This window comes from Arvicanthis niloticus, chromosome 1, assembly GCF_011762505.2.
Source record: "Arvicanthis niloticus isolate mArvNil1 chromosome 1, mArvNil1.pat.X, whole genome shotgun sequence".
Taxonomy (NCBI): Eukaryota; Metazoa; Chordata; class Mammalia; order Rodentia; family Muridae; genus Arvicanthis; species Arvicanthis niloticus.
The window spans coordinates 113,964,882-113,986,834 of record NC_047658.1 but is presented as its reverse complement, the minus strand read 5'-3'; the positions used below and the strand labels follow the sequence as shown (position 1 = coordinate 113,986,834).

The 21,953-nt window shown below is 47.2% G+C and overlaps 1 protein-coding gene across 7 annotated transcripts in view; it reads right to left on the bottom strand.

Moving 5' to 3' along the window:
• LOC117697256 (uncharacterized) overlaps window positions 1–21,892 on the bottom strand; it is a 34,008-nt gene extending 12,116 nt beyond the window's left edge. For 2 of the 7 annotated variants that reach the window (XM_076915617.1, XM_076915615.1), the window contains exons 1-3: window positions 19,408–21,676; window positions 15,430–15,713; window positions 4,220–4,337 (exon numbers count right to left, since the gene is read on the bottom strand). In XM_076915617.1, the coding sequence (XP_076771732.1) occupies window positions 19,904–21,619 (1,716 nt within the window). In that variant the 5' untranslated portion in view covers window positions 21,620–21,676 and the 3' untranslated portion in view covers window positions 4,220–4,337; window positions 15,430–15,713; window positions 19,408–19,903. Of the gene's footprint in view, window positions 1–4,219; window positions 4,338–15,419; window positions 15,714–19,407; window positions 21,677–21,730 lie in introns of those variants that run through there. The other 5 variants (XM_076915621.1, XM_076915618.1, XM_076915596.1 and 2 more) reach the window with 3 other exon arrangements.
• Window positions 21,893–21,953: the final 61 nt, after the last annotated feature.

Genomic DNA, 21,953 nt, shown 5'->3' with positions numbered 1-21,953 from the left:
AATGTTTTTAGATTTACTTTTTTTTCTGTGTATGAGTGCTTTGCCTTGCATGCCTGGGGCCAGGGAGGTCAGAGAGTGGCACTGGCTCCCATGCAACTGGAGCCACAGATGATCGTCAGCCTCCGTGTGTGCTGGGAACCCAACTGGGGTCCTCTACAGAGCAACAAGTGCTCTTAGGCACAGAGCCAACTCTCCAGCCCACACATTTTAAAATGTAATGACAATGAAGTCTGGGACGCTGCTCAGTGGAATTATGCTTACATACTGTGTCTTATGCCCTAGAATGAACCCAAAAACTGACAGGAGGCGCGGGGGGGGAGGGCACATGTGTGTAATTGGAGGTGGGATCCTTGAGTGTCAGTGGTTAAAAGACTATATTATACTGCTGTTGAGTGGACCTGGTTCAGTTCCTAGCCCCTGTGTTGGGAAGCTCACAACCACCTGAAGCTCCAAGACCAAGGGGATGTGAAGGCTCCAGCCTCTGCAGTACCTGCATTCACCTGTGTGCACCCATGCAGCACCTGCATTCACCTGTGTGCACCCATGCAGCACCTGCATTCACATGAACATACCCAAACATGTAACTAAAAGTTAAAATGTTTTTTAAGTGCAGCTCCTTTACTACCCCTGAGGAACTCAGGTGAAGGAGACATTTGACAGCCTTACGTGTCACAAGCTGAACGGAGTACCACTGTCCAAAGAGAGCGAGTATAGACAGGCTGTCAAGCGCCAGGGCCTCTGCCCATGTGCCTGTCTGTGCTGTTACAAGGCTTGTGGATGCCTTCACCGTTCCTTACTCTCTTGGAAAGTGGGAGCCAGGTGAAGAGGTTAACCCTTTCCCTGCCGCTGCCCCTTTTGAAAACATCTCATACAGGTGTGTCAGAGGAACAGGTTTCTGATCTATTATTAGCTCCGGAGACAGGGTGGAAGCTTGTTTACCTCAGAGACACTGAGGAGCAAAAGCAGCAGAAGGGCTTTGCCTTTTGAAGATAAGACTGTTGATGTCAAGTCAGGAAAAACCAATTCCAACACAGGGCCATTTGTAACGGCTGGGTAGTGTGCCTTACTTGCCTTGGGCACCAGCCCCAGGCCAGATGATGGAAAATCTAGACAGTAGGGATTGTGAGCAGACTAGGTGTGATGTTGAGCCTGCTACACTCTTCTTGAAGTGATCCACAGGGTGTTATGATTGTTAACTTCTATGTAGTCTTGAAAATATCCAAGGAAGGGAAGGAGGAGATAAGAAGGGAGAAGAAGGAGAGAAGGGGGATAAGGGCAAAAGTCTTCTCCTTTTCCCAAATTATAAGGGAACAGTGGCTGGGCCGATAGCTCTCGCCTTGTAAGCCCAGCACATGGGATATTAAGGCAAGGACTGCCGAGAGTCTCGGGCCATGTGTGATGCAGCTCAGTTGGCAAAGTGCTTCTATGCTAGCATTTGTGCATGCACGAAGCACTGGCTTTGATCCCAACTTCATAAATCTGTACATAGGGTTCCTGCCCATAATCTCAGTGCTTGATAGATAAAGTCAAGAGGATCAGAGATGAGGGTCATCCCTTGGTACACAGTGAGTTTGATGCCAGCCTGGACTACATAAGACTCCATAGAAAGGAAGGAAGGAAAGAAGAGAGAAAGAAAGAGGGAGGGAAGAAGGGAGGTATAGAAGGAGAGAGGGAGGGACAGATGGAACGGACTTGTATGCCTATAATCTCAATGCTTGGGAGGCTGAGCCAGAAAAATCAACAAGAGTTGAAGGTCAGCTTGACTACGTAGTGAATTTACAACCTGAGTTACAGAGGAAAACTCTGTCTGAATATATAAATAACATTATATAAACATAACATATACTAATTATGGTACATTTATTACATAATACAAACAAATAAATAGAATGCTCCATGGAGAAAGGCACTTGCTGATAAGTCTAATGACCAGAGTACTGTCCCTGGGACCCACGTGGAAGAATAAAAGAACTGCCCCTGGCAAGTAGTCCTCTGGCTTCCACATCTGTGCTGTGGCACATATGCCCACAACTACACACTCACATCCTCACACATAGTTAGTTGGTTTAGAAAACCCGAAGGAATGGGTGAGCCAGCCACTGTTACTGTAAAGGCCAGGGCAAAGTACAAATAAAGCCCTGATCCTGGCTCCACAGCCAAAGACAACATGAACGTGTATGTGTGTGAATGTATGAGTATGTGTGTGAGAGTGTATGTGTGAGTGTGAATGTGTATGTGAATGTTTAAGTGTGTGTGAATGTGTGAGTATGTGTGTGTGAATGAGTGTGTGTGAGTGTGTGTGTGAATGTGTATGTGTGTGTGAGTGTGTGAGTATGTGAATGTGAGTGTGTGTGTGAATGTGTCTGTGCATGTGTGTGTGGATGTATGTGTGTGAATGTGTGTGTGCATGCACATGTGTGTTGTGTGTGAGAATGTGTAGGGTAGGGTTCAACCCTCAACCCTAGCAGTCTCTTATGGTTCAGACAGATGTCAAGCTGAACTTGAACCACTCCCCCATCCTGTGGCCTAAAAGATACCAAGCCAGAAATTACTCCGCCCAGTCTTCTATGAACTGTAAATAACAGAGACGCTCACTGGAGTAATTAGAAGAAACTGCTGGCCAAGAGCTCTGAGAAGGGTTAGGTGTGGCTTGAAGCACTCTGTGTATTTTTGCTAAGCCAAACATGTAGCCAGTCAAAAATATGAGTCGTTTAATGAGCTTATAAACTTGGAGTGACTCTTCACATCTCATAGTGAGGTCTAGGGTTCAAGCATCTCAGCATCAAAGAGCCTACTGCATGGTATTCAGCCCTGACCACTTCCTCCCGCCTATATGTGGCTTCTCCCTCAGCTTACTCTTCTGCCCAGTTAGCTGACTGGCCCAGACAATTGAACCTCCAATGTTTGTGAGGAGACAATGGCTCTGGACAAGGAGTTGTCTGCTGATGCCTCAGCCTTTCCTTTCCTCCCTCCTTCACGTGACCAAGAGTCTCAAACAGTGCTGGCACCCTGCCAACCTGCTACCCTCTCACGTGAGAAGAGCATGTCCAGGTTAGGCTCATCCGCTCCTGTGGGCTCTCTGAGTTCAGAGAGCTCTAGTTTAAGCCATTGTGTGGGTTCTTTTCCAGCATTTCCTGTCTACAGTGTTTCTAAGTGATAAGTGAGCTGAATAGAGGCGTACAGCATCTTGCTGACAGGTAAGTTCAGGGCAGAAAACACCCCATAGCAACTGTTCCACACGTGACTTGAGTTTGTCACAGCCTCTGGGGCTCCTCTTGAGGCAGCAGTGGGTGAGGCAACTTGTCCGTGGCTTCCCTGACCACAGCTGGATTTCCTGATCCTCCCTTCCATTTCTTCCCCAGGTCTAAAGTCTGGGTCTGCTTCTCTGCCACCCTCTCTGTCCGATCCATGCTACCCTGGAGGCTGAGGCAGGATGATCCCCCAGCTGAACACTGCGTTCACTCTTTCCAAAGCCCCAGGACACTGTTGCTACTGTTCAAAGCTGTGGGTGACTTTGTTGTCCCACACCATACAACTATCTACTAATTAAACAGTCAGGCAACATTATAATTAGGTCAGCTACATATACTGATTTGAGGCTTTGGCTCCATTCCTTTCTCTCCAGGATTTGAGCATTGAGAAGGAATTTCTCAATGGTCCAACAGTCCAATTTCTCACACCCCAAGTGGACTCGCTGGCCTGCCTAAACCCACCCTGATAGTCCAGGGCTTGTGACATCTGCCCCAATAACACAAGTTTTTCCTGTGACTTTCTGTTTTTCAAACTCTGTTGTTCATATTGGACTCTCTGGGCCTTCAGAAATAGAACCTAGGGAAGGACCAGCAAGACATCCAGTGGGTAAAGGTGCCTGCCACCAAGCCTGATCCAAGGTAAATTCAATCTCCAGGGCCCAAATGGTAAAAGGAGGGAACCTACATGTTTTCCTCTGCCCGATACACACACACACACACACAATTAATTATTTGATAAAAAAGAAGTCCTAATCTTATATGTACTGGATTTTGGAAAACTATCAGGACATGTTAAGAATTCCTGACACAAAAGTTCCTCACCCCCACCCCTGAGCCGGTTGAATCACGTTTGTCCTTCTGCAAGATGGCTCGACTCCATGAAACAAGCGACTAGGATCTGCGTCTCCTCCCAGCAACAGCCTAGAGGTGACAGCCCCTCCAGGAGAGAGTGCCACCTCAACCCCTACCTTTGATTCGGAGGAAGGCCTCAGGAAAGGGTGCTCCGTGGTGTAAGAGCCCAGGTGCAAGAGCAGAAGGGTGTCAGGAGAACGCTGTCGAGCAGGTCTGGTCTGGAAGCCTTAGGAACTAAAGGACAGAAGAGAAACAGTTGAAATGCAGACTAGCGCACCTGCTGCCTGCCTTCCTTCCGACTCATCCTCACAGCATATCTTAGTTGAATATGTGACCCTCACATGTATCCTTCCCCCATACTTTTCTCAGAGGAGAGCACCAGGCTCTGACTTGTTCCCTCTTAGGTCAGATGGATTAATGGGTGGATAGTTCTGTTTGTAGACATCAAACACACATAAAGACTACTATAGGTGCTGTCTCTCAGCGTGTTGGCATCAATAGTTCACATTGGCTTCTGGCATCTGCCCTTATTTGGGGGAGGGGCTGTTTGGTTATTTTTTTCAAAACAGAATCACATGTTACCCAGGCTGATCTCAAACTCCCTATGTAGCCAAGGATGGCCTCGAACTCCTGATCTAGTTGTCGCCACCTCTCTGGAGTTGAGATCACACACATACAATCTACCACAACCCCCTTGACCCCAAAAGGATCATCTCCAACTAGATTAGGAGACCCTTGATTTTTGCTCAAGACTTGCCACTGGTAACAGGTGCTCAGACTTGCTTTACCCGCTCCCTCTTACCCAGGACTGCCAGGAGAGCCCTGGACACAAGCAAGCCCAGCATGGGCTAGCAGTAAAGTTGTTTCTGTAACAGTGCCCTCCTGCTTCAGTACTCTCCAGACGGGTCCCTGCCACACACAGCTCCTTTTCCTCTCATTCTCATCTTTGATTTTTCTTTTATTGCCAAATAAAAAGTTTGCCACTTCAACAACAAAAGGGAAGACTGGTTTCTGCCCTGATACATCAAAATCCTCTAAGGTTTTATAAACACAGTAATTATTACAAAGGACTGCGGTTATAAGGGAAAAAATGGAATCAAAAGTATTCCAGCTAGGCGTGGACCTCTCCGGGGACACCCGGCTCTGCCAGCCTGCCCTTTCCAGGTCAGTCTGAAGGAGAGGACTATGGTTGCTGATAGGTTTCTTAGATGCCTACAGTTTTAGAATTGACAACTGTTAGGTGATCTAACAAAGACCATTGTGTCTTCTGTCTGAGAAACAGAGACTGTCCCAGAAATCAGAGGGCACCTGGTTGTTGGTTGTGCACAGGACAGCTCTGAGGAAAGGCCACTCTCTGCCACCTGCACCTCATCACAAAGGTCTTCATGTTGTCTCCCCTCACTCTCTCTCCAGCCTATTCTCCTTAGACACCACGTTCTTTAAAGCAGACATTGAAACAGTTAAACCCCATCAACTTCTCTCCAGCCTCCATTCTCATGCCCATCAGCTCCCTCACTTAGGAGATGCATTAGCAGGAAACGAATCTTCCTCTGCATCTGCCAGCTCTGAGCAGGAGAAAGGTCTTATGGTCTTGTATCAAACTGGCTCTTTCCGGATTAAAAAGCAATTATTCCAAAAGACAGCTTTATGGTTAAAATTAAACTAGCTGAAAGCTATTAGAACCTGGACTTTGGACAAATGCCAAAGCGGGTGCTCTGGGCATCTTTGAGAAAGGGGAGGAACTCACTAGAAAGAAGAAATTTTAAGCGAATGAACTTATTAAAAAAAAAAATAGGGAAAATGCTGAAACCTGTTCCGCCACCTTCCCTCAGTTAGAGGCACTTCTAACATTAGGAAAGCGAAACCAGCTGTGGGTGGGGTGCAACAGTTGCCAGGTCATCCTGCCTGAAGAAACCCAAGATTGTGCCTACATGAGGGACGTGCAGCTATGGCACAGAGGCAACAACCAGCTGGCAATCTTTGTGGCTCCTTGCCTGGGGATCGAGCACGGGGACTGGATGAGGCACGTCCCTGAGTCCGTGGTCATTGGCTCACTGTTTGAAGTGACTTCAGTGACCTGCCCTGGTTTGATATTCCACAGTTTGATTAAGGAACAAGCAGCTAGGAAAACATAAGAGGGCACTAGTGTGCAAGAAAAAGCCCCAGGCGCTGAAAGTTTGCTGGGTCAGGAGTACTGGAGTCCCAGTGGGTGTGGTGGGGTAGGGACCTGAGCACGGCACCTTGTAGAGCCAAGACGGTTCCGCAGCGCCCTCTGCTGGTCGACTGAGACCACACCTGCGGCTGAACTAATGCTGAACTGACCCTGAGCGCCTGCAGTTTTCCGTCTCAGCCTGCCCTCTGCTGGACAAAAACGGTTCCCACCTTCGCCAGGCCTTAGACTAAAAGGTGGCTTTAGGCAAAAATCTGATGGGGTCAGGGAGTTGGGGAGGTGGGAGGCATCACTTCCACGTCTATAAAATGGTGATCACACTACTGGCCTCAGTTTATATCAGGGGCTGTTCTCCAGTAGCACATGAAAATGCTCTTTTACTCATGACTTTCTGCTTCCACCCTCATTCGGTCCCGCTCAGTTCTTTAGAAGATCTTTCTCCCCACCCCGACTCCTGTATCCTTGAAAAAGAAACCAGTCACACCCTATAAGAATTTCAGCTGTCTTGTTCACAGTCTGACCTCCGCCTCTCCCATACTGGGGTTTGGGCCCAGGGCTAGCAAGTGTTAGGTGAGCAGTCTGGCTGAGCTAAACCCCCAACTTCCTTCAGTCTCCGAGGTAGCTGGGATTACAGCCTGCATCACCATGCCAGTTCACAAGTATTCATTGTCTTAAAAAATGTTGTTTTCCAGTGGCTGGACAGGTGAGCCGTCAGTTAAGAACATTTGTTGCTCCTGCAGAGAACCCAGGTTTCATCCCCAGAACCCACAAGGTGGCTCACGACCATCTGTAACTCCAGTTCCAAAACATCACCCTCGTCTGGCCTTTACAGCAGCAGACACTCACACAGTGCAGACAAACATGGAAGCAAAATACTCATACACAGAAAATAAAATAAATCTGAAGTATAAAGTAAATTGCGTTACATTATTTATCTGTATGTGTGGGGAGGGGATGGTGAGGGGCTCGTGGCCTCTCTGTTGCAGCTCTATAGAGTCAGCTGTCTCCTTCCACCGTGTGGGTTTCAGGAACAAAACATTTTACTTCCCGAGCCATTTTACTGGCTTCCAGGAGTATTTAACCCAATTTTCTTCTTCCTATGTCTCCTTCTTTCCTCGTTCCTTTCCTTCCTGCTTTCCCAAAGTTTCGTGTATCCAAGGCTGACCTTGCTATGTGTCGAAATATGACTAAACTTCTTAACCTCCTGCGCCCACCTCCTAAGTGCTGGAATTAGAGGCATGCTCTACCACGCCTAGCTTACCAGTGTGGGAATCAAACCAAAGGCTTCATGTTTGCTGGGCACTGTCAACCGAGCTACATCCCTAACCCCCGAAACATCCTCTTCCTACAAGTATGCAACATAATTTAATTTGCTGTCAATTATATGCTCAGTGTATAAAACCCTACTGGCCTTTCTGCTCCCTGGATAAACAGATATTGCTGTATCCTTAGAACCCACGTACCATAGTACCCAGTGGGTAGTATGTAGGTGCTTGGCAAATATTTGCTAAATCAATGCATAGATGAATCATAGGAACTGGTACACATCATCCGGAAATGGAAATAACACAGTCAGACAGCTTGGGAGGAGGGATTCTATTTCAGGAGAGGTGGTATAGTGACAGATGTTTTTAATTCCTGCACTTGAAAGGCTGAAGCAGGTACAACTCTGTGAGGTCAGCCTAGTCTACATAGTGAGTTCTAGGCCGGCCGGAGTTACATGGTGAAACCCTGTCTGACACAGCATAAATTTCTACTCAGCACCATGAGGGGCTGAGAAGAAGGCTCTGCAGGCTCTAATTGTACAAGCCTGAGAGCCTGAACGCAATCTCTGGTTCCTGACACCCACAGTGGAAGGGGAGAACTGGTCCCTACAAGTCATCTGACTTCTGCATGCGCACCGCTACACACAGGCTGGGCACACAGAATGTGCCCTCGTGTTGGCATGTGTAAACATACACACCAGTAATACATTTTAATATGGGGCTGGGGAGGTATCTTCATGGTTGAGCACCCACAGCATGTGTGAGGCCTTAGGTTCAGTCTCAAAACAAACACACACAAGCAGGAGAGCGGCCCTCTCATTGTGAACTAGAGTTTGAAACACATTTTGAACTCGCCAGGTGCTGGTTTCACAACATAGCCAATGCACTAAATGCCACTAGGCTATAACTTTAAAATGCTAATTATATGTTACATGAATTCTACCTCAATAACAAAAAAATAATGAAAGGACAGGATTGTAGCGTGATAACTATGACCCTTGATCAGTAAACAGTACAAATCCTTGAGGAAGTCCGCACAGAGAGCACGGCTCTCATGCAGCCTCGTGGTTTACACAATGGCTTATTGAAGAGATTCCCTCCAGCAAGCCACAGGTGCACACGGGGAATAGATAACACCATAAGCCGGGTGGTAGAGACACACCCTATCAAATGCCCTGAACTGCCCCACGAGGGCCGCCCACTGCCTCCACTTCTTTCTCAGTCCACTCCGTGTCAAATCATCAGAAAGATCTTCCTGAGTCAGCTCCCCAGCCTGATGTTGGTCACAATGATTTAAGCAGAATTGGGTTGTTTGTCCTTTTGGTTCTAGTTTTTTGAGCATCCTCACATGTCCAGTGGTGCCAGATGACACAGGATGAATTCTTGCTAAATACATGGAGAGGGAGAGCGTTGCCATGAACTTGCCAAGACCTTTAAGGGGTGCAGTATTTTTGATGAAACAAACCCAATACAAAATGTAACTGAAATTTAAAAATAAACAGCAACAACAACAAAAGCACCAACACAAGCCAGGCAGTGATGTCCCACACCTTTAGTCCCAACACTTGGAAGGCACAGGCGGAGGCGGAGGAGGCGGAGGAGGTGGAGGAGGCGGAGGAGGTGGAGGAGGAGGCAGAGGAGGCAGAGGCAGGTAGATCTCTGAGTTTAAGGCCAGCCTGGTCTACAGAATGAGTTCCAGGACAGCCACGGCTGCACAAAGAAACCCTGTCTCAAACAAGCAAAACAAACAAATGAAACAAAACCAAACAAACAACAAGCAAACAAAACAATCCAGCTATGGAGACTGAAACACAGCACAGCCTAGTTCAGTCCTTGCTTGGACTCCTACTGTCCACAGCTCTGTGGTGTATTAACCTCCTCGGGTTAGGCTCCAATCTGTATCTGTGAGACAGCAGGGGAGTGAGGAGAACTCCTCCAGGAACAGCCTAGGAATGATCCTAGCAGTCAGGACGTCACAAGAGACAGGAAGGACAAGGACACTGGAGAGACTTCAGAGTACAGCGAGGAGGGCGTGGCCTCACAAAACCCTTGTAATCTGAACAGAGATGCTTCCTGACACCAAACTGTAGGAAGCAGTTTGTCCCAGGGGAAAGCTTGCAGGCCTGGCCTCTGGAGGTTGGGCAATGTGTTGCAACAGGAGAGATAACCATTGTGTGATGCAAACTAAGACTCTAAGACACAGGGGCATCCCAAAATCAAGGCCAGTGACCTCCTTCTGTCCCGGAGCAACAGCCATTAGAGGAGAGTTTGAGAGAATGCGCTCCTCACTCTAGAGTCAGCTGAACTTGCATGCGCCAGTCGGCCTCTACCTAAGGGCAACTACCAGGGATCAGGCAAACCCACACAATCAGGAAAATGTGATCACCTCTCCAGCTGACTGTGGCCCTAAGGTATCACTGCTACACTTTAAAATACTCAATAATCTCATGAACACTTCTGTAGGCAAAGGACACCATCAATAGGACAAAATGGCAGCCTACAAAATGGGAAAAGATTTTCACCAACCTCACATATGACAGAAGACTAATATCCAAAATATATAAAGAAACTCAAGAAACTAAATGTCAAGAAAACAAATAATCCAACTAAAAATGAGGTATAGATTTACATTCTTAATAGAGGATGCCAAAATGGCTGAGAAAAATAGAGACGTTCAACATCCTTAGCATCAGGGAAACGCAAATTAAAACTATCTTGACATTCCATCTTACAGCTGTCAGAATGGCTAAGATCAGTAACACAAGTGTCAGCTCCTGCTGGTGAGGATGTGGAGCAAGGGGAACACTCTTCCACTGCTGGTGAGAATCCAAACTTGTACAGCCACTTTGGGAATCAAAATAGCAGTTTCTCAGAAGATTGAGAATTGATCTGCCTGAAGACCCAGCTAGCTACACCACTCTTGGGCACAGACCTAAAGGATGCTCTGTCTTATCACAAGGACACTTGCTCAACTATATTCATAGCTGGGTTTTTGTTTGGTTGGTTGGTTGGTTGGTTGGGTTTTTTTGGGGTTTTTTTTGTTTTTTGTTTTTTGTTTTGTTTTTTTTTTTTTTTGTTTTTTTTTTGTTTGTTTGTTTTGTTTTTTGTTTTTTTTTTTTTGTAGACAGATTTTCTCTGTGTAGCCTGGCTGTCCTGAAACTCAATCTGTAGACCAGGCTGGCCTCGAACTCAGAGATCCACCAGCCTCTGTCCCCCGAGTGTTAGGGTTAAGGGCATGTGCCACCACTGCCCTTCTCATAGCAGCTTTATTCATAAGATCCAGAAACTGGAAACAACCTAGATGTTCGTCAACAGGAGAATGGATACAGAAAATGTGGAACTAGAAAAAAAAATCATCACAAATGAGGTGACCCAGACCCAAAAAGACAAACATGGTATGCATACACTTCTAAGTGGACACTAGTAAAGGGTTGTTGGGAGCCGACTTTAGTAGAAAGTGGCTAGATCAACTTTGCAGCCATCTGGAACCATATACCCTGATGAAAGACTTGGTTGTCAAAAGCCTATAACAGCTGAAGCACACTCTGATAAATATATTGTTTATTCCACATAGCTTGTTTTGCTGTTTAGTGACCTCAGCTGTATGGTGCACGTGGTAAAGTGTTTTCACCTGTGTTCTCCTGCTTGTGTTTATAAATACCTCAGAATTCCCTTCAATAGGAGAGACTTGAGAAAAGAGACTTGGTGAGAGACTTGATCACACCCTGTCTTGTCTCCATTCTTCGCGTCTCCTGCCTCTGCAGCCCTACTCTCTCTCTTGACCAGAGCACTTAGCCCCCAAAGCGTTGAGGCAAAGCGTTGAGAAAGAGCACGGGCCGCAATAAAGGGTAATTGTGCTACCATCCACAGAGCAAGAGAGGGTAAGTAACAAGGAAGGTTCAAGGTGGGGTTCATAGATCTCCTGAGAACGGGAATAGATTTTATAAGTGGACTGGGATGGGGGATGGAAGGAGAAAAGACTAGAACTGGGGGGCATGTGGAGGGCTGTGTGGAAACCCAATACAGTGGAAACTCCTAGGAATCTACAAGGGTGACCCTCATAGATCCTAGTAATTGGGGGTATGAAGCCTGAACCAGCCATTTTCTATAACCAGGCAAGGATTCCACAATGGGATTGGGACATTAATCCATCCACAAAACCTTCAGCTTACAATCTGTCCTGCCTGCAAGACATGCTGGGGTAATGGTGGCACAGAACTAACTGGTGAGAGTGGTCAAGCAATGACTGGTCCAACTTGAGGCCACAGCATGAAAGGGAGCCCATGACTGACACTTTGTTGGAGGGTCAGGAACCAGACGCTGGGTGGCCTGGAGACCCAAGGGAGAGCCAAACATGACTGGGGGAAAGGCAATGAAATGACTGCTAATGATACTCCTCTGCTGTACTCATCCATCGGTGCCTAACCCAGTGCCATCAGAGAGGCTTCATCCAGTGATCATGGGAACAGATACAGACAGCCACAGCCAAACACTAGGCAGAGCCAGGGGAACCCCGCAGGAGATGGGGAGGAAGGATTGTAGGAGCCAGAGGGGTCAAGGTCACCACAAGAACCCGACCCACAGAATCAACGAAGCAGGCTCATGAGGGCTCACAGTTCAATCCCAGACCCTGTGTGGGTCTGAGTTAGAGCCTGTGGATGTCGGCCATATTTGTGTGGCTTGGTGTTCTTGTTGCTTCCCGAACAGTGGGAGTGGGACTGTCTCTGACTCTTCCGTCTGCTCTTCAAGCCCTTCCCTCCTACGGGGCTGCCTTGTCCACTCTTGATATGAGGGTTTGCTCCTAGTCTTTGGAATCCTGGGAGACCCGTTCTCCTTTCTTTTTAAGGGAAATGGAGGAAATCTCGTGGAGAGGAGAGGTGGCGGGTGCAGTGGGCGGGGACTGGAAGGAATGGAGGAAGTGTGGAAACCACACAGCCTGGATGTAATGTATGAGAGGAGGAGGTTTAAAAAGGAGCTATGTGGTCAAGAAACGTTGATTGATTGATTGATTGATTAAATTCTTGTTTAAGAACACCTACTACTCTTGCAGAGAACCCAGGACAGATACTCAGCCCCCCCACATTGTGATTCATAACCATTTGTAACTCCAGTTCCTCTTCTGACTCTGAGGGCACCAGACATGCTCAAGACACACAGATGTACATTCAGACAAAACACTCATACACACAGAATAAAATCAAATGACCTAAAGAGTAAATTTTTTAAAAACTTCATAATAATAAAGTATCTAACTTGACAAGATATCTGTTTGCCAACCTGGATCTTGCACTATCGCTCAGTATGCAGGAACATGTTGCCAAGGTTAAGCAAAATGTAAAACTTCCTAAGAATGTACTGAAATTAGGTCTCTAAAGAAACTGTCAGCTGTCTGAACTGTAGAAGGCACAGTCATATGCATGTATACATAAGCTTTCCCTGAAGACTGACTTCCTTATGAAATAGCCAAAGTCTACAGTTCAAAACCTAAAAAAATGATTCATCACAAAACAAAGGAAAGAAACTAACAACAACATCAAATCCACCATGTTTGCACAGCTTTTTTTTTTCTTTTTTCTTTTCTTTTTTTTTTTTTTTTTTTTGCCATTTCCCACAGCCACATTTGTTTCTTTTCTTTTGTTTGGATTTTAAGACAAGGTCTCCCTAGATGGCCAGGCTGGTCTAGAACTCAGTGATTTTTTTCTCCCTCAGTCTCCCAGAGTCTGGGGAAATTATGGGCATGGACCACTCTGCCTGTTGCTATATTGTAGTTTAAAAACATGTTTTTTTTTTTTTTTTCAGACTGGGCAGGTCTCGCCATGTAGCTCTGGCTGGCCTGAAACTGGCTATGTAGCCCAGGCTGACCTCAAACTCATAGAGATCCACCTGCTTCTGTCTCCCAAGCGCTGGGACTAATGGTGTGTGTGGCCACTTCCAGCCTATGCTACCTTTGATCAGTGCTGACCTCAGGATCTATGGCCATTCCTCTTTGTCCTGAAGCAACTGTACATAACCCTCCTCCACATGGGCTCAAGAACGGTGAGTACTGAACACTTTTTTTTTCTTCAGTTCTCACAGCATGAAGGAAAAGAAAACAAAGCATATATCTTGTCTCACATTCCCTTAGACTCAAAAGAGATGTTTAGGCAGGAAGGGGGGCCTGGGCCCAACACTGATTAAAGCGCAGATTGGCATCTAAGCTGACAGCTGTACCTGTGACTCTCCCTCTCCCTCTTCTCCTCTCTCCTCTCTCTCATACATGCACTACTAAGTAAATTAGAACCCACAATCCCTCCCATAAAGCTGTCTCAGGATTAGGTGACACCCCTGACGTGCACATCAGCCAGTCTGTGAGCTATGTGCCTCCTCCCTCGCCTCTTATCCACAATGGATGAACAAGGCTTGCTGGAATAGTTTAGTTTGGGCTTGGGCTTTTTCTTGTTTTGTTTTGATTTGGTTTTTAGTTTTGGTTTTGAGACAGGGTTTCTGTGTAGCACTGGCTGTCCTGAAACTCACTCTGTAGACCAGGCTGGTCTGAAACTCACAGAGATCTGCCTGTTCTGCCTCCCAAGTGCTGATATTAAAAGTGTGTGCCATCATTGCCTGGATTTGAATTGGATTTTTAAACCTGTTCAAAGCCTCTATTCTTTTTATTCCCTCTCTTGCCTTAGTCCATAGCCCCGCCCTCTCCACCATTACAATGATCTGATCTCAATACCTCCTACTTGAGGTGGCCCCTCCCCTGGGCCCAGGTGGTTCCATCTCTTGGCTTAGTCATTTCCATCAGTGAAATACATGTCTGCCAGTGTCACTCTCCGTATCGCCTACAGAACAAAGTCTAAGTCCTTTTGTCAAGACTCTTCCCGCCCGGCAGTGGTGGCGCACACCTTTAATCCCAGCACTTGGGAGGCAGAAGCAGGCGGATTTCTGAGTTCGGGCCAGCCTGGTCTACAGAGTGAGTTCCAGGACAGCCAAGGTTATACAGAAAAACCCTGTCTCAAAAAACCAAAAAAAAAAAAAAAAAAAAAAACAACTTTTCCCATGTCCACATCTGATTATCCTGGACACTATCCTTCCTGCTGCAGCTTTACCAGATCCTCTCCTTGCCCTTTCCTGAAATCCACTCAGCTTCCCATCACCGGGATCAGCACACTCTCCTTTCTGCTTAGAAAAGCTATCCTCCGTGTTCACCTGTATGGTCGCTGCTCCTTTTTACTCTTTATTTTTTCAAAGTCAGAGTCTCACTATAAAGCCCTGGCTGGCCTAGAACTCTCCAAGTAAACCAGACTGGTCTTCAACTCAGAAATCCACCTGCCTCTGTCTCCTGAGTGCTGGGATTAAAGGCGTGCACCACCACAGCTGGTCCCTTTTATACCCTTGAAGTCCAGTCCTGAGCCACATACTGAGATCTTGTATTGAAGGAAAAAAAGGAAGAAAGAAAAAAGAAACACAGGCCATTGGAAATATTCAAAAAAAAAAAAAAGAAAGAAAGAAAGAAAGAAAAGAGAAACACATAAAATCACTCAGAAAGCCTTAACTCCCGGATGTGTATGTTCTGGCTAACTTTGGCAGAATAAGGTACTATACACACAAAACCCATCCAGATGAAGTTCTGTGGTCCTGTTATCTCAGCTGCTTGGGAGTCTGCAGCAGAGAGTCATGAGTTCAGTGCCAACCTAGGCGACACAGCAGGAACCTTCCAAATAAAACAAGGTCTGGGTGGAGCATGTACACTTTTAATACCAGCATGTTGGAGGCAGAAGCAGGAGGAGCTCTGTGAGTTCAGAGCCAGCCTGGTCTACATAGAAGTTCCAGACCAGCCTAAGCAACATAGTGAAACAATAAACTCAATATAAACACACAAACCTAGATAATCCAACACACCTGTACTTACGAGGCAGGTAGCATTTGTCATTTGTCATAGTAGCTTGATCTTCACTGGTGTCTGGGGTCTGGTGGAATACATCTGATATTTCAGGTAAGTGATCCAGCCAGGGAACAGAAATCTGGTGATTCATCAGAATCTATACTTCCTGAAGTGTAGGTCATTTCCCACTCAGGGGCAAACGCTGAGCCTTGCCTTATGCCAAGGAAGGTCTCTCTTAAAGAGATGACAACACCTCAGCTCACAGACTCACCAGAGGAATCTTCAAATGATGGTCTCAGGTGGACATGGGCCTGGGGAAAAAAATAAACATTACTTTTTTGAATTTATGTTCTTTCTTTAAAAGATGTTTTTATGTATATAAGATTTTATTTGCACGCACATCCGTATCACACGTGTGCCTGAGGGAGTCCGAAGAGGGCATCAGAATTGGAAGTACAGATGCTTGTGAGCCAGCATGTGGATGCTGTGCTTGAACCCCACCCAGTCTCCTGAAGGAGCAGCCAGTGCTCTTAAGAGTTGAGCTATACCCAAGCCCCTGCATTTATGTTCTTACAAAACTGCCTCTGAAGTGATTTTTCTGCAAACTTTGCTGAATGAATGGAAGGGTTGTTTACTCAGCCTCTCCCCTACTCCAGGCAGAGCCTGTGTTGGTAAGCTAGGAAACAAAGTCGGCTGGTCCAGAGACAATGGAGACTGATGTGCAGCAGAGTGGGATGGCTCTGAGGTCAGGCTGGCTGAGTTACAGCCTGGCTCTGGCAGTTTGGAGTTGGTAGACTTGGTAAAGGAATGGTTCCCATCACAGAGAACTGAGCAGTGGGTTAAATGACAGCGAACACGTAGTGCCTGGTCTGTACTTATCCAACTTAGCTGCTCGTAACAGAAGCCAGAAGATCTGTATCATTCACCAACAAGATCTTATGACCAAAGAAAGGCAGGAATGAATGGCCTTGCACATTTGCAATCCCAGTATTTAGGAGGCTGAGACAGGCCGGGGCGGTGGTGGCGCACGCCTTTAATCCCAGCACTTGGGAGGCAGAGGCAGGCGGATTTCTGAGGCCAGCCTGGTCTACAGAGTGAGTTCCAGGACAGCCAGGGCTACACAGAGAAACCCTGTCTCGAGAGAGAGAGAAGAAAAAAAAAAAAAAAAAAAACCCAGGAGGCTGAGACAGAATTGAGAGATCGAGGTCAGTGGGGCTACACAAGTTCAAGACCAGCCCACGGAATATATCGAGACCTTACCTCAAAACAAGCAAGCAAGCAACCAATCAAACGTACTGGAGAAATGACGGCGTAATTTAAGAGCACTTGCTGATGCTGCAGAGACCTGGCTCGCAACCATCTGTAACTCCAGCTCCAAAAGATCCAACACCCTCTTCTGGCCTCTATGGGCACAGCACCCACGTGGTACAGATAACATGCAAGCAAAATACTCATACATGTCAAAATAAATCTCTTTACATTTCTTTTAAAATGAATAAAGACACCCTGCTAGTAGGCCTGAGTCAGGAGCTTATCTTTACAGCTGTACCACGTCCACTATCTCTACTTTATTGTCCAACTTCGGGGTCAGAGTCTCAGAGAATGGAGGAAAGAGCAAGCAACCAGTTTATGACCAAGGAAGGAGCAGAAATGTTGGGGACAGAGAGCAGAAAGCAGGCCACAGCCACAGACTGTCTTGCTGTGTAATTGGCCCCAGCATAAAAATAGATCTGGAGCACCAGTGGCTGTGCAAAGCACACTGTCAAGCCGCCCAGCATGTGTCCCGTGCTCAGACAAACCTCAGGTTCAAGTATGGAACAGAGACACCTGCAGGCATCACAGAGGTGAGACAGTCACGCAGGAAAATCACTGCAGTGATTTATCCCTTGATGTTAAATGGTACTGAGATGGGTAAAGTCAATGAATGCAACAGATGAATTCCATGAATGCATGCTTAATGTCTAGAGAACTAACGGCAGGCTCCACACAGACACACATTTCTGTTCCCATGGAGCTTACATGCTGGAGAGGACAGAGAGATGATTAACATCTACTACAGGCACAGTGTGGTTTGTAAATCTAACACTCAGTAGGCTAAAACAATATTGAGAATAACATAGTAAGACTCCGTTCTCAAGGGGAAGGGGCAGGGACTGGCACAATGTTTACTATGGTCACTTTCTGTGGCATCTATCAGATAATGTAACTGACCAAAATTCCAGCTGAGGTGGGAGTAATGCTATGCATTGAGGCCAGCCTGGGCCGTGCTGTGAGTGGGCTGCAGCCTGAGACCTTGCCAAAACAAATGAAGGCTGGAGATTTCCGAAGCTGGCAGAGTGCTTGCCTCATGCACAAAGCCCCAGGCTCTATCCTCAACACCACAGAGACTGAGTATGAGCATGGCGGCCACGCCTGTAGCCTCAGGACGTCAAGGTCCATATTGAATTTGAGAATTTGAAGCCAGCCTGGGCTACATAAGACTCTGCCTACACACAGAGACACGCGCACACACCACCACCAACAATGACAAGAACAACAACAAAGACATGAGGCTATCACATGCTTATGACATTTATATATAAGCTCTATTCAGAAATTGTGCTCTAAAAAATAGCCAGAGAAGAAAAGGGGGTGAAATACTTTTTTTTTTTTCAAGACAGGTTGTCCTAGAAATCGTTCTGTAGATCAGGCTGGCCTTGAACTCAGATCTGCCTGCTTCTGCCTTCTGAGCGCTGGGATTAAACGTGTGCCACATCAGGCTTGGTGAAATATTCTATTCTATCCACTCTGCCACCTCTACTTGTAAAGACGTAAGGACCTATCTTGATAATTTTTTTTTTTAATGTGTGTGTGCCTGAGGAAGTAGTGAACCTCCAGATATGGGTACTAGGACTAGAATACAGGTCTTTCTCAAGAACAGCAAATGTCCTTAACCAATGAGCCAGCTCTCCAGCCTGATAATGGAGTCTTGACAACAGATGCCTGAGGCCTTTTCTGGTCCTTGGGATGAGGGAAGATTATGAACAAGGCTTAAGTCAAGTGGTCCAAGCCTGTAACATCAGAAATCAGGAAGATGGAGAATTTGATGCCATCCAGGGCTAAGAAGAAACCCCTGTCTCAAAAAAAGAAACCAATATTCCAGGACTTGGTAGGCAGAGGCAGGTAGACGTTTGTATTTGAGAGGCCAGCCTGATCTACATATAGTTCCAAGCCAGCCAGGGGTACAGGTCTAAACCACCATCAAAACCAAACCAGACAAAGACAAAACAAAAAACACACTTTTCGTCACATCAACAGGTGACCAGATGAATAATTAAAAGTGAAAGATATAGTCAGGTTGTGGTGGCCCACGCCTTTAATCCTAGCAGAGGCATGTGGATCTCTGAGTTCCAAGACAGCCTGGTCTACAAAGTTAAGTTCAAGAACAACCTGGGCTACACAGAGAAACCTTGTCTGAAAAAAAAAAAAAAAAAGTGAAAGATAGAAACAATCCAGGTACAAAGAAAAACTTCACATTAAATCCGGGCAACTCAAATCTGACATGAGGGATGAGGTGAACCTGGAAAATGAGATTAGTTACTAGTGAGGTGAGTGTAGTCCAGATGCACAGGGCTCTGTAAGAGGACTGTCAAAACAGAGGGTAAAGCTGGCTGCATGGCATCTTTAGAAACAGTAAAGGAAATCGGTTTAAAACTGGGTCCACGCCAGGCGGTGGTGGCGCAAGCCTTTAATCCCAGCACTTGGGAGGCAGAGGCAGGCGGATTTCTGAGTTCGAGGTCAGCCTGGTCTACAGAGTGAGTTCCAGGACAGCCAGGACTACACAGAGAAACCCTGTCTGGAAAAAACAAAACAAAAAAACTCGGTCCATGCCTTTAATCCCAGCACTCAGGAGGCAGAGGTGAGTGAGTTCGAGGCTAGCCTGGTCTACAGAGCAAGTTCCAGGATAGCCAGGGCTGCACAGAGAGAACCGATCTCAAAAAACTAAAAGAAAAAAAATCAACAAACCTAAGCACTGTGGCAGGGTGTGGATTGTCGTGTCCTTCGTCTTTTATTCCATCCAGCCTCTCCCCTTGCTTCTCCCCGCTGGAGCCTCTGTTTTGGTGTCTGCTTCAATCACCTCCTCTGTCCTGCTCTAATCTGGTTTGGACCTTCTCCTACATCTCACACCCCTGACCATGTACATGTCTGTCAAAACCCAGCCACCCTAGACCCGTTTCTCAAACGGTTCTTCAACAGGAAACAGTCCGTTTCTATCTTCTTAGTATACGCTCCCAAATCGTTTCTTTCTCCTTAAAATGTTTTCATTGCCCACCTTCCTGTTCTTCACGTCCACTGATGCTGGCTTGCCCTCCATGTCCAGTGGCCCTTACTGTTCCTTTCCCATGCTCCTTTGAGGTCCAGACTCCTCACTCATAGTCACCCTTTCAAGACCAACAAAGTCCTTGGCTCTAGCTTCTCCTTGGCTTTCAATACTCCAATCTCCTTCTTCACCTTCAATTTTTCATCCACCCGATTCCTTGGAGCTTTCTCCAAGTGTGTCTTTCTCTTCCTTAGGAACAGATTCATCAGCAATCTCTCTCTCTCCATCCAAGACATGACTATCAATTTCCACTCCGTTCTCTGTGCCTTCGTGGTCATCTATCCCTTGCACACTTTCAGAAGGACTTTGCATTTCCTGACTCATATTTTCCATCACACTTTCACTACCAATAATATTTATCACTCTTTCAATAGTCTCTTCTGTGGCACTTCCTGTTCTTGAATGCCCTTCCAGTTTTACCTCATCAGACTCCAATTCCTCAGTATTTGACTCCAGTATATCTTCAGTGGATCTTGAACGTTTATCACCAGGCCTCAGCTTCTCTCCACTGGGCCTCAATTTCTCTCTACTCAATTTCGCCTTCTCTCTGATGGACCCCCGCCTCTCTCCACTGTCTGACACCTTCTCTCTGATGGACCCCCGCCTCTCTCTACTCTCTGACACCTTCTCTCTAATGGACCCTCGCTTCTCTCCACTGTCTGACACCTTCTCTCTGATGGACCCTCGCTTCTCTCCACTGTCTGACACCTTCTCTCTGATGGACCCTCGCCTCTCTCTACTCTCTACCTTCTCTCTAATGGACCCTCCCTTCTCTCCACTGTCTGACACCTTCTCTCTGATAGACCCCCGCCTCTCTCTACTCTCCACCTTCTCTCTAATGGACCCTCGCTTCTCTCCACTGTCTGACACCTTCTCTCTGATAGACCCCCGCCTCTCTCTACTCTCCACCTTCTCTCTAATGGACCCCCGCCTCTCTCCACTGTCTGACACTTTCTCTGTGATGGACCCCCGTCTCTCCCTAGTGTCCGACACCTTGTCTCTGATGGACCCCCGCCTCTCTCCACTGTCTGACACCTTCTCTCTGATGGTCCCCCGCCTCTCTCTACTCTCTGTTGCCTTCTCTCTAATGGATCCCCTCTTGTCTTCACTGTCCAACGCCTTCTCTCTGATGGTCCCCCGCCTCTCTCTACTGTCCATTTTCTCTACAACAGACCTCTGCTTCTCTCCTCTGCCTACCATCTTCTCTCCAATGGACACCCGTTTCTCTCTCTTGGACATCAAGTTCTCTCCACTTGACTCTAATTCCTCATTCTGCCTCAGTTGATCCCCTCTGGACCTCAAGTCCCCTCTAGTGGTCCTCAACTTGTCCCTAGAGGTAGACTTCAAGTTTTCTTCACGCTCTGCAGTCATCTCTGCGCTCTTAGGCACACCAGCTTTGAGTCTGTCCTCCAGCTCTCTCCAAGTCTTCTCTGGGCTGTCATCCTCCAAGCTTGCTGGAGCCCGCACCGTCCTTCCTACACTGCTCAAGAACTTCGAGTCCACCGTCTCCTGTTGCAGGCCCGATTTCTCTTTTGAGAATTTCTTCCCTGCGCCCTCCAGCTTCCAGTATTCAGATTCCAACTTTGGGTTAGACTTTTGCACGTTTCTATCCAAGAGCTCCACTCTCTTCCCAATCACGATGAGTCCATTCCAAGGTATCCACACCTTCTCTTTCTCTCGCACTTGCGCCTTCTTGCAGTGTGACTCCGGTGGCGATCGCCTTTGGTCCCGGCGGGGCTTCCTATGGGTGCCGGGTATCCGGGCCTTACTGCGTCCCCGCGGCTCCCTAAGCTGCTTACTCCGTACTTTCCGGCCTGGGTGTGAAAACAGAAACGGAAACTCTTTCTCCACAGACATTGCAGCCTGCCTTCGCCCCTAGATCCCCTGATCCACTCGGGCTCCCCATTCCTCCCTACCCAAACCTCCCTCCCAACCCTCGCCCCCCTCTGGACTCCCTGCCCCGCCCACCGCCTGGTGGCGCCAAGCTGCCCTAATGCGCATGTGCGCCTCTGCTCGTGCCCGTTAGAAGAAGGCGGGGCGCAGAACGGCTCGGTTTGTAGGGTCCACCGGCGGGACTGGCACGTGACCTCTGTGACCCTAGAGCCCCACAGGCCCTGGCCTATCCTGGGCCCGCTCTCTGGTGCTGCTGAAAAAGCCCACGTAAGATTGACAGGCCTCACAGCCAATAGAG